Source organism: Orbicella faveolata, unplaced genomic scaffold (genome assembly GCF_042242905.1).
Source record: "Orbicella faveolata isolate gen_17 unplaced genomic scaffold, um_ofav_v1 contig_2, whole genome shotgun sequence".
NCBI lineage: Eukaryota > Metazoa > Cnidaria > Anthozoa > Scleractinia > Merulinidae > Orbicella > Orbicella faveolata.
Window position 1 is genome coordinate 8,657,487 of NW_028301547.1, and position 17,610 is coordinate 8,675,096.

Sequence of the window (17,610 nt, forward strand, 5' to 3'; positions counted from 1 at the left end):
TGAAAACGTTGGTGTGTGCGATACAATGGAGCAGGTTAGAAGAGAGGAGAGGGGCAGCTTCACTGCAGGGCCATCAACACAACCAACGAATTGAAAGATTGTGGGGGGATGTTTCCGTTGTGCTTCCCACTTGTACTTTTACACTTTTTGTAGTATGGAATTGTCAGGCATCCTGGACACTGATAATTCAGTGCATCTTTCCACCTTACACTTAGTTTTTCAACCAAGGATAAACCTTGCTTTTTGCCATCTCACTGAAGCTTTTAACCACCAAAATGTAAGAACAGAAAAAAAACTGGTTGCCATACCAAATGTGGCTTAATCATATGATGCAGCCTGAAAACCCCCTTTCAAATGGAAAGTCATATGATTTTGAATACTATGGTGATGATCCTGATGGTCCAACTCCATTGGACAGTGATAACAATGTTCTAGTTGAAGAAATTGACCTGGGACAACATGATTCAGTGCAGTCATTTGTATTGGAAAGGCTAGATCCCTTAAGATAATCAAGTCAAATGGGAGTAGACATCTTCCAAGAGGCTCTAGAACTAGTGACAGTTAAACTTGGGCAACTGACAATTGCATAATACTACATGTGTGTGGGCTGGGTAAAGGAGATTATGGCCCTTAAAGTATTTTTGCAACTCAATTTACAACAGAAAATCTCACCCTGTATCAAGTAAATTATTTTCTCATCTTCCTTTTCATTGATATACAAAACTCAGAAACTGCTTGAATTACAGAATGCCTAACCGTTCTAGCAACACAACTAAACTGAAGAGAAATCAGGGCATTTGATAACTGCCATGTGCACTACTCTGCCTTGTAGATTTTTCAGGTGCTTATCAAAACAAATGTTAAAATGATAAGTTAATAATGATGGTGAATTTTAAGCTCGGTAATGAAATGTGAAGGTGAATTAATCAACATGACACGAGCGTGGGACAAAGAAAAATTCTGAGTCCCCGACAGGAATCGAACCCATGACCTCCCAAACACCGGGCGGGCGCTCTATCCACTGAGCTACGAGAACTCATGGAGAGCAAGGTCATTTAACTGAGTTAAAATGTTGCAAGGTTAATTTGTTATCTTATTTTCAAAAGTACCCAGGACACAAGACTAACCTCTTGGTGCACTGGCGTAATGGCTACTAACAGGACTCATGTCACTAGCCAAAACTAACTTTGCACCAGCCAGCCTTTTTCATACACAGCTTCACTGACTTTTTTATAAGAGTGGTCAATCTTGGACATTTCTTGTTGCATCTAAAATGTTAATAATAATCACTAAGAAAATTTCACTCCCACAAACACGAATCCTGCTTTTCTTGAATATGCTTATGTTCAATCTCTGATGTACTTTTATCAGTGTTACCACTTTCTTTTATCTCCCTTTAATAGTTAAATATTTATCATATGCTTATTAAGGCAATTATTTCCATGAAATCCACTCATAGTTTCCCTGTTTTCATTAGTTTCTATTCTCTTCAGTTTTACTTTGTCAGGATAATTCTCAATTTTGTTTTCATCCAGTAGACCAATACTCCATTCCATCACGATTGTCACAATGGCTAGTGAAAGTGCAAAATCTACTATTCAAAACTGAAATGTTTGGCTAGTTGGCAGTAGTGTTAGCCTTGAGCCCTGGGTACCCGATAATATTCACAACAAATTGGTGCCATGTTTGTCATAGAATATCAAGAAAAACATCGTTTTTAGGAAAGAAGTACCACATGTGGGTTAAATAATGCAAAACATGAGACAACAACATTGAAAAACTTAAAACACATTCCAATGTTCAATGATTGCTGTCTTGTGAAATGTAAAGGTTCTTATTTCAAAAATAACTTAAAGCCAGGTTTACACAAGCAGTTTTTGTGAGAAACATGTTTGACTGTGCACACGGCACAGCAAAAATTTTGTTTACATTTCAAAGTTTGGTGTGCCAGTAATGATTGGACAGCAGAAATATGCACAATACCAAAGACCAATGTGGTAGCAAAATTTGCCACAGTTTATGTTATTTGCCACAAAAAGCTAGCACACACAGTTTTTAATAAACAAATATGTTTGTCACATAAAAAAGTGGTTAACTTACATCTACAAAAGCGGCAGTAATGGAATCTCAATTTTCCGTGTCCCTTGTGTCTCGGTTGTAGCAATGTCTCATTTACCTAAGCAGACTAATGGTTTGATCAAGAACTTCGGCGTGCACTTCTGCAACTTCTGAGTCAAAATTCTCAAAAATTATTTCCGTTTTATCCAAGATATCTGCAAGAAACTTAGGAAACTCAACTTCTAAATCTAGTTCTCCTTCGCCCGCCATGTTTTCAGTGCTCTCTAGTGCTCAGTTACTCTCGTTCCTTTTGGCCGCGCTCGGCCCAGGAAGATTGCATCAATATTTGAGGCATTGGATTGAATCAATATTTCAGGTATTGGATTGCATCAATATTCGAGGTATTGGATTGAATCAATATTCCAGGTATTGGATTGAATCAATATTTTAGGTATTGGATTGAATCAATATTTTAGGTATTGGATTGAATCAATATTTTAGGTATTGGATTGAATCAATATTTTAGGTATTGGATTGAATCAATATTTTAGGTATTGGATTGAATCAATATTTTAGGTATTGGATTGAATCAATATTTTAGGTATTGGATTGAATCAATATTTTAGGTATTGGATTGAATCAATATTTTAGGTATTGGATTGAATCAATATTTTAGGTATTGGATTGAATCAATATTTTAGGTATTGGATTGAATCAATATTCTAGGTATTGGATTGAATCGTGAAAATTAAAAGATTGAATTGAACCAAAATTTTTATTTACCATTGGATTGAATGCCTTTTTCTATCTTTAAATAAAACCGTTATTTAAAGGATTAAACATATGTTGCAAGGATTAAATTTTGCTACAAACGGCTTGCCATACTCGGGCAGCGGTTACTATCTACTTTTGTGCATCTTCCGACTTATTCTTCCTTCTCAGCCGATCGCTTGAATGAGAAGACAACAGGCGCACTGCTGAGCGAATAGATATAACCGGGGTGGAAAAGAAATATAACAGCTCCCCAATGACACGAATACAATAGAAGTGGACGATGCGAACGAGAGTGGAGATCAGAAATAATTATAATATAAGTTTGTATGGTGTAAATTACCTGTGTTTCGTTCCATTACACACTGAAAAAGGCACTGAAGCGTCAACAATGTACAGACCCTGAGTTAGCCATGAAATGAACAACTTCGACGATGTCAAACGCTATTCATATTTCTTCTCTCTATCATTTAAACAAAAATAAGCCTCTCCTTTCGATTTATCATGTCAAATTTAGTAAATATGCGAAGTTTCGTAAGAATCTGTCGCAAACTTATGAGAATATGGGACCTAAAACTTGGCAAATTATACAAATTTTAGAAATGTGTGCCAGCAGGCAATCGCTTGTGCTCCGGCATACATTTTTTTGTAAACATTGGCAAGTTTGGGGTCGCATATTCCATGCGATTGGAATATCCGTTGGATTGTTATGAAAAGAGGTGATGATATTGCATGACACATCGTTGATTCCAACTGCGTCGCATGAATGCGCCACCAATAAAAATGGAAACAGATCTGTTAAGTGTGTTTGGGTCCTGAAATCAGAAGCGATATTACGACCAATGCGTAACAAATGGCTTGAGATATATTAACGAGATAGGTGGCAAGCAATTGCTTAATAGTATTCAAATAAGCAATCCATTGAGAATAGAACACCGACTTCCTTCCCCGAAGGCAGGAAGGACGGAAGTGCATCATACGTATTCAAAACGACCACATCCGTTGTTAAAGACTCGGTCGAATGTGTAAAATCGAGACCTGGGGGTACTCTCCATAATGGCGTTTACGTTGAGGCTTAGCTCCGTCGAAACGGGTTCGTTTTTCAGGGTTCAGGTACACAAAAAGGTTGGTATTTTACAAGTTGACTTATATGAAAGCGGTAGGGAATCTGTTTTTGAGGTATAAAAAAGGAGCCTGATCTTGACCCCCGCAACAACTGGAACTAAATAAATAACACTTTTTTAGGCCAACATCTATTCTGGGTAAGCGTGATGCTTTTCCCATGTAATATTTTTCGTTGACTTCACTCCAAGGGTTTAGAAAACGGATGCAGTGTTCTTAACTGGGTATGTGAATGGGGTACCTCTTCTGTCAAAATGGTATACAAAAAGCTAAGGTAACGGGTTGGTCCTTGTACGAAGCCTTCCCGTAGGAAACTTTGTAGAGTCCCCCCCCCACCCCCCCCCCCCCACCCCCACCCCCCATCCCCGAATCGTGACCCGCGGAAGATTTCATAAAGTACTAAACGGAAAGCCTGTGATTTATTTAGATACATAGATGACCAATAAATAGGTCTCTTATCGTAACTGAGAGTAAGTCATTCTGCTGTCAGATTTGGGATAGGTGGAGCGATGGATTCTGCGTTAGGTTTTCGCATGGACACGTCTTTTGGCTTCTCTGTGCAACCCAGGTTGCTCTGTATCACTAAAAAACAGCGGGGAATCGAAAAACCAGTGGGAAAATTGGATTTTTGTTTTACAAATCTGTAAATCAAGTTTTAAAAGTTCTTGTCGTTACAACAAACACGGTAAGTACCCATGTATCTTCTAGCTCTGCAGGTGAGTGCTCGTGTGAAAATAATTACTAAAGGTCTTTGGTAATTCAAAACAGTTATCATCTCTTTGTTTACGATACAATCACTTTACTATGCGAAAGAACTTCTTAAATGGCACAAGTAAACAAACTGAAAGTCATATTGAAATTAAGATCAAGTTATTTGTGTTGATGTCACGCAGTACCGATCGATATTGGACCATCTTTGAGCTGCTTGCCCTCAAACTTCCCTTTAAGCGCTGGGAGATATCAATCACACATGTAAATACTTTGCGTATTTCTCAAGTGATATTTTGGACCTTGCTTCCGAATTTCAAAACGTTATTTGGTAGAGTGATAGTTCATCACTTTTGGACACTTTCACCAAGGCTAGGTTGATCAAAGCTCGATTAATCTAACCCAGAATTAGCGAGAATTTTGATTTCAGTTTTGTGTTTTTTCGGTGAGGTTTTCGGTTTTTCCTGTTTGTCCTTTAGTTTTGAGCTTGGGTGATTTCGAACTGTGCACAAAACTGCTTCAACGTTTTGTACAAGAATAATTGATAATAAGTTAGCTTCTGGGTTAGCGTTAAACCGTTTTCGAACAACCCGGCCCAGGATCATGACTAAAAGCTCTGTCGGTAATTAAATCGCAGTATATGACCTACGTAACAAAATTGAAGTCACCCATGAACCCATGGGGGCAGCAGTTTTGTTGGTTTGAACAGGTTAGGACACGCTGTTGTAGGATCTTAACTACTATTTCTCTTTTAGCAATGCCACCAAAGTCGAAAAAACAGAGTACAGTCAATGGAACTACAAGAGAGCGCGTAATGCTAAAACGTTCGTCTCGATCAGTTAGTTCACTGCGTGTCTTGTCTATGTCATTATCAGAGGACGGAGATGTGGCTCATAAAGACGGCCGTCAAGATGTAAGTAACACTTTTGAAAACCTAGAAACGTATGTGTACTGCATGTAACTTATTCCATTTCGTTCCCGTAATTTAGGAAGCTAAAGCAAACCACGACGATGACAACGAAAGCTTCACCAGACAGAAAGGTTTAATGAGTACTGAAAACAATAGCTGTGCACTTGCGTTATAAATCTTTGTACATTTCTTTGCCGTCCTCCGCAAAATAAGAACGTGAACTGACTACGTTCTGCGTAGTCTGAAGAACGCGAACGAAGACGGCTAATTTTTCGTATTTCCATTATGAATTGAACGACGCAGGTCATTGCATATTTAGCCTGAGCACTCTTTTAGAGCCGTTGGTGTACTGAACAGATCTAGACAGTTGCAAATTTCGCTGGTAAAATATAAATTCATTTTGTACTAGGTGTCGTCGTCGCTCAAGCCACATCACATATCGATGATATAAAAAGAAATTTAAGTCTTTGAATTAAAGAGAGCTGAAATCTGGTCAAAGGCTTCCAGAATTTTTATCCATCATTTTCCCGAATCGGAAGGCGTTCGTGCGATGCATGTCACCAAACAAACGAAGGTTGTTGCAACATGCTGTCTTCTTTCGAATGCTTTCTCCAAGCGGGGAGTTGCCGAATTCTGACTTGAATGAAACGTTCCCCAACATTGTTGACACAGCCCGAAGGGATGATCAAGCGCTTCTAACATTTTCATGCAAATATGTTGCATAATGCTGTCGATAATGCTACGAGAAAGGTTGACTGACTAGAGAACATCGTCCACCCAGCGCATTATTTAATTCATATCGTACGAAAGGACGTAGGATGTATCAATTTCACCGCTGAATTTGCCAGTATCCAGATTTCCTGTTTTTAAGGATGATTATGGACAAGAAAAAGTAAAACTGAGACAGTGAAAGGAAGTTGCATAGTTAAGCTGGGCCTTGGCATCGGTCGGTTTTTCAATGATGAAGCAAGCTACTGACATTGCTATCTTGATTCCACCGTAGAAAAAGTCGAGGCTGTTTCAACAAGCAGCAATGACTGGAGATGAAGAAACAGTCAAGACCTTTATTTTCAAAGGAATTGGTGAGTTATGCCGCTTTTAAATTCCACTCCGCCCTCAAAGCTAAAAACTTAAGGATATTTACGGAACGCAGTAATTAATAGATCGGATGATGAGTTCCTTGTTAAAGCGTTAGGCCGAAAGACTCAGTGGCTTTGGAAACTACAACACGGAGTCGAAAACCATCCATTACGGATAATTTCTCCGTCCTGAAAAAGTGCCAGAATAAACTCGACTGTTTAAAAACTTCATTGGAAGTACGTTAATATTAAAAAGTTGTAAAAATGGTCACGAATCAAATAGTGATGGTCACAATGTCCAGTTTAACTAAGCCTAAAATGAAAAGGTTATAAAAGTAGTAGAAATTGTCAGACATCTCATGCACAAGCAAAAAAATTACTTCAACCGCCAAATGAAAGTCGGTAAATTGGAAATGTCATACGCCATAACCTAAGAATATTCACAAGAATATTTTTATCCAAAATCGGTAGAAAAATAAAAATATTTAGCTTGGGCCGGAAAAACAATTTTCTTATTAAAAAGAAAGAGCGTATACAGTCATGATTACGCGTCCACTGTGATATCTTTTTTCAGGCAAGTTCAAATGAAGTACGTATGTATGGACAGCAAGACTGATCAATTTTAAAACCACAGTAATTCCGTAAATTATAACGCAAATTCTGCTGCTAGTTTCTAAACTGCATTGGATGAGTTATTTGTCGAAGCCTGGTTATTACTCATGTCCGTTGTATCGTAATCTTGTTCAATTTTAAATGATATAGAACGAAATAATACTTGGGCTCCTAATCTCATTATGACCAGTCAAAACATACTTAGTTTTTGTTCCCAAGAAGAGAAAACGTGTGTACCATCTTCAACAACTGAGGAACTTTTAACTTGTGTAGTTGCCAGTTTCTGTTGTCGTGACGATGGACGCTATTAAAATAAAACGATTTTTATTCACACGTTGAGATGCGAAACCGTCCTTTGCAGTGTATCTAAAATGGTTATAACCTGCTCCATTCCCGTTCAATTCCATTTTGGCTGACTTTGCCGTTTTAAGCGTTCTAACTATAAGAAGCAAAAGATTTTGAGCCTTCTCTTTTCACGCATTGAAAATTTACCTAGAATTGATAAATCCGAGGCTTTCGCAAAGCATAGCCACGAAGACGCACAAACAGGCATGCTACTTCAGTCCAAACTCTTTATCGATTATACCATCATCTTTTTGACAGACCTTTCTATTACTGATCAGTTTGGTCGAACGCCACTGCACAACGCCATTCTCGGTCAACATAACGTTGTCGTGCAGCTCTTACTCAGTGGTGGCGCAGATGTCCGAGTAAGGGATGAAAGGAGTGACACTCCTCTCCACACAGCCGTAAGAACTGGTGACGAGAGAATATTGCAGGTAGGTGCCGCAAGCTTCAAGACATAATCTTGAAAGTTGTGTCCTTGATCCGCGGTTGATCATAAGGCTTATTCCATAACCAGGAGCACAATAACCGTTTAATAGTCGTTTGAAAGTCCACTGATTTTCCCGTTATTCCTATTAGGGAGCTTAGGGAAAAACGTTTTAGAGTCACGGACGGCAATCGGAAATTAAATAATGTCTACTTTGGTGGATACTACAAACATTTCATCAACAGAGTCACGTTTTAAGTGCTAAAGCCAGAGCTTTCCAACTTATAGTGAGAGTGAAACATTGCACCAAACTACAAGAACATCAACTTCCGGTTGCTGTCGGCACTTTAAAACCTTCTTTACTTGAGCCCTCTTTTCAGGTTAGAGCCCTGTGAGAGACGGGACTATCTTCACCAAGAACTTAACTTGATAACAATAGACAGGGCGAACATGCAAACCTTTGAATACCAAAGTCTGAAATATAGGCCTTTGGCTTGAAATGGAAACCGGGATCTGCTCCTGGTTCTGTATATGGATTTAAAGCCCTCTCCACTAGTTAGAAAAGCAAGCGAGAATAGACCATTTTTTGCAGTTTCTTGGCTACCCAGGATGTGCCCAAGAAATTGCTATTAATACAGGTAAAGGTTAGCCGGTTTTCAGCAGCTGGAATTACATGTGAAAAGAATTTATGTTTGAATTTGCGTAACAATTTTTTTTTTTTTTTCATTTGAATGGTATAGCGGTAAGTCAACTAGCTCGGGGTTTTCAAAAAGTGGAGAGCTAAATCGAGAATATAAAGCACCACCTATATGATAGCGTGACACTTATCACGGCTCTGAGTTGTAAATTATCCGGTGAATAGTGTTATCCACAGCCAAGCTAAGACGATAAGTATGACAGTTTGAAAAAACCTATTCGATATCTTAACCACATTATCTCAGCCGTTAAATAACTGACAATTTCAGACTGGTAATCCCATGTTCCTATTTTATCCCATTTTACGAATAATGGCTGGACCAAACTCGCCTGGTATATGTATACCGCCAAAGGCTACCAATTGGCCACGATTGGGAATAAATACATATTAGACAATGTCTAGATATTTCTAATTTGTTTCTAGATGTTGCTTCAAAACTTAGATTGTGAAGTAAACTCCACTGGCCGAGCCAATGTCACACCCCTTCACCTTGCGGCTGGGATGGATCGCGTAAATGTCTGCAAGATGTTAGTAAGTGAAGTTTGCTACAATGATTACTCGAACGGAAGCCGTGACCATTGTTTTTTGAAGGGGGGCGCAATTTCCCGCCCAAAAGAATTCCTGCACAGCAAAAGCTGCTGGAAAAAATAGTGCAAGGGGAGCCAAGGGCGAAAAAAATCGAGCAAGTGCTGTCAAAACAACCTAAAGGTGAGAAACATTTCATGTCCCAGAATATTGCCCAACCCCCAAACCCCCTCTTCCCTACCAAAAATCCTAATGGTCCGCCCCTTATCTAAATTAAGATCAGCCAGGGAAACCACCAGTTACGGGCGCAGATACCAATACTTAATTGTCCCCCTGTTTTAGATTGAACATGGAGCAATGATTGACAGCAGGGATGAAGATCAAATGACACCCATGGGTCATGCAGCAGAAAGAGGAGCGAAAGATGTAGTGGAATATTTCTTTGAGTATGGTGAGCAAGATGCTACTTAAGCAGTTCTTTGTTGCGTTCTGTGGACTCTTGACAACTTTCTCGCTAACACCTTTCACCTTCCCGCCTTTCAGTTAAGTTTATGTGGAATATAGCTATTTTTAAGGTTTGTTTGTTTGGTGGCTTGTTCGTTCGTTTGTTTGTTTATTTGTTTGTTTGTTTGTTTGTTTGTTTGTTTGTTTCTGGGGCTGAAAAGAATTTCACACATATTATGCCTGATGCTATGTTTACCACGTTCTTTTATTTGTAAACACGTCGTAATAATAATGAAAAAATAAATGAGCAACAAAGGCAGGAAGGCTTTGGTAATCCCTTCCAAGCTATTTCTTGATCACTTTCGTTTCGAAAATCCTGAGAGGGTCTAGAAATGGCCAATCCGTGATATGGAGTGGAGTGATATGGAGTGTATGGATATACTAAGCAGCCCTTCACGAGATTCCATCCTCGACGAAAACGACGACGCCATTGCGCGTGGTAAAATTATTTACAGAAGAACTGGGCACAATTTTTAGAAAGAACTTTACAGGGATTACCCTAGAATAAGAGCCATATGATTGATTATCTCTCTTGCTTTACATCCTCTTCTACTGAGACTTGAATCAACTTTTTTCTTGCCATTTTAGCCAGTTCTCAGAAGCTTGACATGGAATCACTTCTGTACAAAGCTGATGTGGATGAATCTTCTCTTCTGCACTTGGCTGTGGACAGTGGAGTTGTAAAAGTGAGCTGGATATCAGTGTATATATATAAAGCTTATACTACTTCGTTCATAGCATACATTGATACCTTGCCGGGTGGTTGTGATGTTGGCGGGTGGTGGTGGTGGCAGCGGCGGCGGCGGTGACGGTGCCAATGGCGTCGCTGGCGATGGTGGCTGGTTGCTGGCCGTTGGTAATGGTGGTGGTGATGGCGGCATCGGTGGTGGAGGTGATGGTGATCGTAGTAGAAGTAATGGAGTATAGTTTCTTTCTTTATTGCACTAGTTTTCTTTATAAACCAGACCCTGAATTATAGCTGATATAAACAAAAAAGATAAACGTGAGCTGCTTAAAATGTCCCCTTCCATCAGAAAACGCTATTTAAAACCTTACACCTTTAAAATTTAACATTGCGAGTTATTTTATTCAGATTGTAGAACTCTGTCTACAACATGGATCAAGAGTGCGAAGTCCAAAGGTTCGTTGGCAAAAGTTCTATTGTGTTTTCGCTTAAGAGTGCCTGCCTGTAAAAATCAGACAAATTCTTAATTTCACGGCAAGGGTCGAAAATTCGATTTCGCTCATATTTTCATGGTAGATAGGCTAGGGCATGACAAAAACTACTGGATAGTTTTTTTTGGCAAAATAGCCTTTCATTTCAAAGAAATATGCAAATTACCAAATTCCGTTAAAATCGTCATTTAACGCACCATTTTATTACACAAGTTTGAGAGCCTCGCATGCAAAACCACATCATTCTTCCGTCTTTAAAACACTCAAATATTTTTGTGCAATGTTTAAATGTGTACTGGGTTGATTTTAGGGAATGTTGCGTTGTCTTTTTGGGTGCAAAATAATTAAATTTCGAAGACATGTATTTCATTCACTTAAAAGTACTTCGTGAATATAATTAATTTTCACCATGTGCGAAACCTTCAAATGGATCAAGCTTCTGGTGGTTGAATCGCAGAAGGATGGTCTACAGATTCCTGTAAAAATTTCTTTGGGCAAATAGTTGTGAGCGACGCGAGAGCTTTTCAAAGTACGTCAAAAATGCAAATATTTGACCATCCGTCATCAAATTTCAATTTACGGCTCAGACGTATATTTTAGCATGTGCCACACGACTTGACCTATAATAAGTTGAAATAGACACAGAGCTGATAATTTCGAAATGTTCTAACCTTATTTGCTGTAAAAGGCAGGTCCAAAGCCGATTTGACGTGTTTCTCTCACCATTCGTCGCACATAAAGCAGAAGTTTGCTTTTGTTTACACAAGGTGTATATCCGATGTACATCGCCAACTGTCAACTTATTTAACGGTCGAATACCATGAATCTGAGACCCTCTTTCGAAACATATGGTCACCACTGCATCTAAGTCAAAAACGGCTAAGTCATTTGTAGATAACTGCTTGCTTTGCACTACACCAAAATATTACTTTTGATCATCATGGTTTGATGGCTTGAATCCTTGCTTGCAGCGGTTCCTTGTTCGTCACGCAATGCTGTCATCCCATTTTAGGGGGTAAGGGCAGGACAATTTCTATCCTAATACGTAAGGCTCCGTAAGGTTTGGAATCACTGGGAGCACACAATCGTGTTGAGTAGGAAGAGATTGAATTAAGAAATGAAAAGAATGAATAGTTTACCATTGCCCCTGTTGTTATCTTTTACTCGACCACCGCTACCTACATGCCCTGCGTAATACTGTAACGCTAAACGCATACCTAGGTCTTTCCGCGCTGTGCAATTATTTTTGGTTTACATGTAATACAGTGGGCTATCCTCGGGGAAATGGGTGGTGACCGCTTAATGGGGCTAGCCGCTTAAATAGAGATTGGTGTACCTTGAATATTTAATTTTTCACTGTCGGGCTATAAATTTCTTGGTGAACGTGGAGTCAATTCAAGACAATCATGATAGACGTGTGTTTGAATTATCACTCGTCATGCACCTTCAATTTCAGACTCTTATCTGCCATCGCCCTTTCCAAAACAAAGTTCTTAAATTTTGGGTGGTCGCTTAATAGGGGTAAAGACAATAATGAAACCCTTATCGGAATGACCAAATGGTGGCCGCGGAGGTAACCGGTCAATAGGTGTTTTATTTACGATATTTTACTGACGATAATTTTAGACTGTGTTGACAACAGTCCACTATTTTCTGTCACATACTAATGCCTCGCCACTAAGCAAACAAAATACACCAAATAAAATGACATGGCCAGGGCTATTTACTCACGTAATTACTAATTAAATTTAGTCTGCTTTTCTCACGAATTAGACACGTTGTGATTTCCTATTTTTATTTCAGCTAGTTCTTGCTTCATTGATCTATAATTTGTTTATGGCGATTTTCTTAAAATTCTAGTGAGTACAGGCACTAGCTTTATCAGCTGTTGTCTGAAACGTCAGAACATACAACAAACGCGATTTGGACCGACGCCACGTACATTATAGAACACGATTATATAAATATACACATATTATTGTATATATGAACAAACACATAACCAATGATTAAATTGTTTCACTTATCCTGAGAGTACTCTATACAAAATAGATCAAAATGTGCAGCATATGCCGTGACAGCATTGCGTGACGAACAAATAACGGCTGTAAGATTGCGCTGCGCCGACACGCTTATCAGCAATGGTTAGCAATCGATCAAACGCAATATTTTGGCGAAGCGTAAAGGAAGCAACTATCTGCAAATGACTCAGTCATTTAGACTTAGATGCAGTGATGTTCATAAGCGCGGAAAGATGGTCACAGATTCACAGTATTCGACCAATAATAGGTTGACAGTAGGCGATGTACATCGGATGTACACCTTGTGTAAACAAAAGCAAACTTCTGCTTTATGTGCGACGAATGGTGAGAGAAACACGTCAAATCGGCTTTGGACCTGCCTTTTACAGCAAATAAGGTTAGAACATTTCGAAATTATCAGGCCTGTGTCTATTTCAACTTATTATAGGTCAAGTCGTGTGGCACATGCTAAAATATACGTCTGAGCCGTAAATTGAAATTTGATGACGGATGGTCAAATATTTGCATTTTTGACGTACTTTGAAAAGCTCTCGCGTCGCTCACAACTATTTGCCCAAAGAAATTTTTACAGGAATCTGTAGACCATCCTTCTGCGATTCAACCACCAGAAGCTTGATCCATTTGAAGGTTTCGCACATGGTGAAAATTAATTATATTCACGAAGTACTTTTAAGTGAATGAAATACATGTCTTCGAAATTTAATTATTTTGCACCCAAAAAGACAACGCAACATTCCCTAAAATCAACCCAGTACACATTTAAACATTGCACAAAAATATTTGAGTGTTTTAAAGACGGAAGAATGATGTGGTTTTGCATGCGAGGCTCTCAAACTTGTGTAATAAAATGGTGCGTTAAATGACGATTTTAACGGAATTTGGTAATTTGCATATTTCTTTGAAATGAAAGGCTATTTTGCCAAAAAAAACTATCCAGTAGTTTTTGTCATGCCCTAGCCTATCTACCATGAAAATATGAGCGAAATCGAATTTTCGACCCTTGCCGAGTTATTTTCCATTTTTATGGACAGGGACTCTTAATTACTGTCGCAAGTGAAGTTATGATGTGAATTTCACAGTCTAATCCTTATCTTAATTGTACTATTTTCCTTTAATAGTTATTTTGTAATTCTTATTTTTACACATTACATAGGCAGCTCAGACCACTTCCGCTCTTTATCTATATGTAAACCATATAAACTCGCGTTCTCTTAAATAAACCTGAAGAAGGTCGGTGTTGGCAGGCCGAAATATTGTATTCACGCCTATCACGTTGTTTGACCGACCTTTGCAGAATTCCTTATAGTTAAGAAGTAGAACATAGGGTATCAGTGTGAAATCAACTAGACATTAAATTTGTGATTGCTCATTAACTTTTGATTTCCAGGCCTCTGACAAAACTACAGCCTTTCATTTGGCATGTGAACAGGGCTCACTTGAGATGGTAAAACTACTGGTCAGTTATGATTCAACCATATGTCGAATAACTCTGATTGACAGCGAAGGACAGACGCCTCTTCATAGAGCCGCCACGAAAAACAAAGTTGCCGTAATTGAGTACCTTCTGGATCAGGTTAAGACTTAATTTACCTGTATTTTTGGTGATGGTTTGGCTGCCTGTTCGTTCCTTGTTTTGTTGCTGTTGTTGTTGTTGTTTGTTTGTTTGTTTGTTTGTTTTGCTGGTGTTACGGTGTTTTTTTCTCTCTAAAGCTTCAAATAACGCTAGGAGACCATTAACAAGAGTATCCATGTCCTCATGGAAAATTGTATTTTCAGACTTATTGCTTATATCGATATATTCACTCTACCTTCTAGATTAGGTTGTCGTACTTCCCAAAACCGAAACCAATCTGAGTGCGCTGAGGGTCTTTCATTTCATGATGGCCATGGATGAAACTAAAATTTCGTGACCAATCACAGTGATCTTGTAAAGTAACAGTGAAAACATGATGTGTACATGGTCAAAAACAAATCAAGACAGTTTTCCTGAAGGAGAAGGGATGGCGAGGGATCACGTTTCTCCAGAGTGATGGTCTCTTCGAGCACTCGTTTCAAAATAATCATAACTATGTATAATTTTATTAAACAGGATGCTTCGGTGGACCCCCCTGACAAGGCACGCTGCACTCCCCTGTTCAAAGCGGCCGCTAGTGGAGGAGTAGAAACCGTTCAGCTGCTGCTTGAGCGAGGTTCTGACGTCACAGTTAAAAGTGTGGAGCAGAGATCAGTGCTCCATGCTGCAATTCGGCATACCGAAGTGATGCAATTGTTGCTGAAGGTTTGTCTTCAGTGAATTTTTATAGTTAAATATATCTGTAGGGAAAAAGTACAATTCTCTCGCCGAATTGTATTTGTCCCTCTCTTTTAAGATGATGCCTTGAGACTCTCTAACAAGAAGATGCTTTGAAAAAGAGATTCGTTTGGGTAAAGATGAGCAGGAGAAATAACTTGATTTTCGTTAATGAGAAGGTTATCAGAGTTGCTTGCCATTAATTTTGATGCTGGAAAGTCATTCGCACATCCGTATCCATTTAATTGTCGATTATGAGAGCAAATTTCGCGAATACATTTTGATTTTAAGAAATAAGCATCTTTTCGGATTCAAAACTATTTCCACAAACTGTCAGAAAATTGTTACTATCATTTACTGCTACCAGTATACACCCTATTTGGAAAGATATCAACTAGTTTCGTTGCTCTTTGGGCAGGTGCCATCATCAGCGTACCTTATAACGGACAAGGATCAGGAGAATAGTTTTACCCCTGTGCACTATGCTGCAATGAGTGGACAAGCCAAAGTAACTAAACAACTCAGTTACTTTTCTTATGACATTCCTGGAATATTGCAGTTGTTTCATTCCCTCGTTATGAATGAGGATATTTTATTTTAGTTTATTTTTTTTTATTTAATCCACAATTACACTTCATTACATTACAAGACACTTGCATTACAAAGAGATTTTCTAAGAAATCCCACTATAGCTTCGACAATGATATTCTGCAGTTTTTGTCCATGGCTGATTTACTTGAAATAAAATCAGAAATTCTGTACCTTTTTCTTATAGAGTGATTTTACTAATCTGTAAAACAGAAACTACTTGTTAGCTATATAGTGTGTAGTATTTTCTGCTAATTAGTATAAGTGTGTGGTATGCAAAAACAAAGACTAGAAAACAAGAGTTTGGACCATACCTAGCATTTTAATCGGCTTTTTTACTTCCCTTTGCTGGGTCATTGTAAAAATTATACAAAGTTATTGGAAATTTAACAAATAGATTCCATGCTCCCGTGCGTCTGTTCAGTAATAGATCATGAAACATGTCAAAATGTGGTAAGAACAAAAACGTGGCATACGAAGCGAAAGCCGGGTGTGTCGCTGATGTTCTTGCTACATTTTGACGTTTTCTGTTATTAAATAGACAAGACGAAAAATAAAAGCAGAAAATAATCAAGACGAACGACAACATGGAATCTACTTATTTTGTGTTTAATAATCGTTAATGACGTCATCTGTGCGCCTGTCCTCCAATAGATCATGCATAAGTGAGAACCAATCACAATGCGAGAATAATTCAACATTTTACACAATGTTATATTCTCGTCCTGTTTGTATTTTTATTTTATATGCAATGTGTTTTTTTTTTCAATTTTAAGAACGTTGCTCTTCTAATGGCCACAAACAAAGCTGCTGCTGGAGTGACTTCCAATGACATGGACACGCCTCTGCATATCGCAGCAAAGTAAGATTACGGCAGCATCCACACTACGCCAGAGAAATTTGAAAACGCAGCTTTATTTCTACGGTTACGCCTACCGTCCACATTAATCAGTTACGAAAAAGGAGGTTTTCGAGACCGGAGGAATTTTCGTCTTCACGTGGACGGACAACGGTTTGAAAACAGAGGTCGTCGAAAACGATTGCGTCGCGATGATCACGCGATTTCCCTGACCAAGTTTTCCCAAAAACACAAATCCAAAACGACCTATGATTGTTGCGGTTTTTTTTTTTCTTTTTAATTCCTCCCGGCGTGGTGTGGAAGGAAAACATTTGATGAGTTTTCAGAGTGAAACTCCTTTTTGAAATTCCTCCGGCGTAATGTGGACAGGGCCTAAGATGTATCACAGGTCCCAGTTGTTCAAAGGGTTGAACAACTATGGTTTTTGTTGAGGAAGGGAAAACAGAGAACCCAGAGAAAAACACTCGGAGCAAGGCGAGAAGCAACAGCAATCTCAGCCCACATACTGGCACCGGGCTGGATTCGTACCCTGGCCACATTGGTGGGAGGCAAGTACTCTCAGCACTGCGCCATCCATATTGCCCAATGCCATTCCAATGCAGTCCAGTCGTAACAGATATTATGTATGTTCCAGATATGGCTGGCTGCCAATAGTAGAGAGTCTTCTGGTTGGAAGGAATGTTCGCATGATTAATTTACAAAACAACATGGGTATGACCCCTCTTCATCTCGCTTGTTCTAACGGACACGATCAAGTGGTAGAGCACCTGCTATCGGAAGGAGCCACTATAGAGAAGTATGGTTAACTAGGTTTTAAGTGAAATATTTTTCTGGAGTCAATGTTTCATTTTGCCTCACCAGCATATGACTGTGCTTAGAGCAAGATAAAAATCTAAT

The 17,610-nt window shown here is 38.9% G+C and overlaps 1 protein-coding gene across 1 annotated transcript in view; it reads left to right on the forward strand.

Annotated features, from left to right (window-relative positions):
• Window positions 1–6,602: 6,602 nt before the first annotated feature.
• The window catches only part of LOC149111844 (transient receptor potential cation channel subfamily A member 1-like), a 31,738-nt gene continuing 20,730 nt past the window's right edge, over window positions 6,603–17,610 (forward strand). The window contains exons 1-11 of the mRNA XM_089288873.1: window positions 6,603–6,651; window positions 7,864–8,039; window positions 9,153–9,260; window positions 9,597–9,705; window positions 10,347–10,444; window positions 10,497–10,679; window positions 14,364–14,549; window positions 15,066–15,254; window positions 15,685–15,774; window positions 16,631–16,716; window positions 17,348–17,514. Of these exons, the coding sequence (XP_089144999.1) occupies window positions 6,603–6,651; window positions 7,864–8,039; window positions 9,153–9,260; window positions 9,597–9,705; window positions 10,347–10,444; window positions 10,497–10,679; window positions 14,364–14,549; window positions 15,066–15,254; window positions 15,685–15,774; window positions 16,631–16,716; window positions 17,348–17,514 (1,441 nt within the window). The remainder of the gene's footprint in view (window positions 6,652–7,863; window positions 8,040–9,152; window positions 9,261–9,596; window positions 9,706–10,346; window positions 10,445–10,496; window positions 10,680–14,363; window positions 14,550–15,065; window positions 15,255–15,684; window positions 15,775–16,630; window positions 16,717–17,347; window positions 17,515–17,610) is intronic.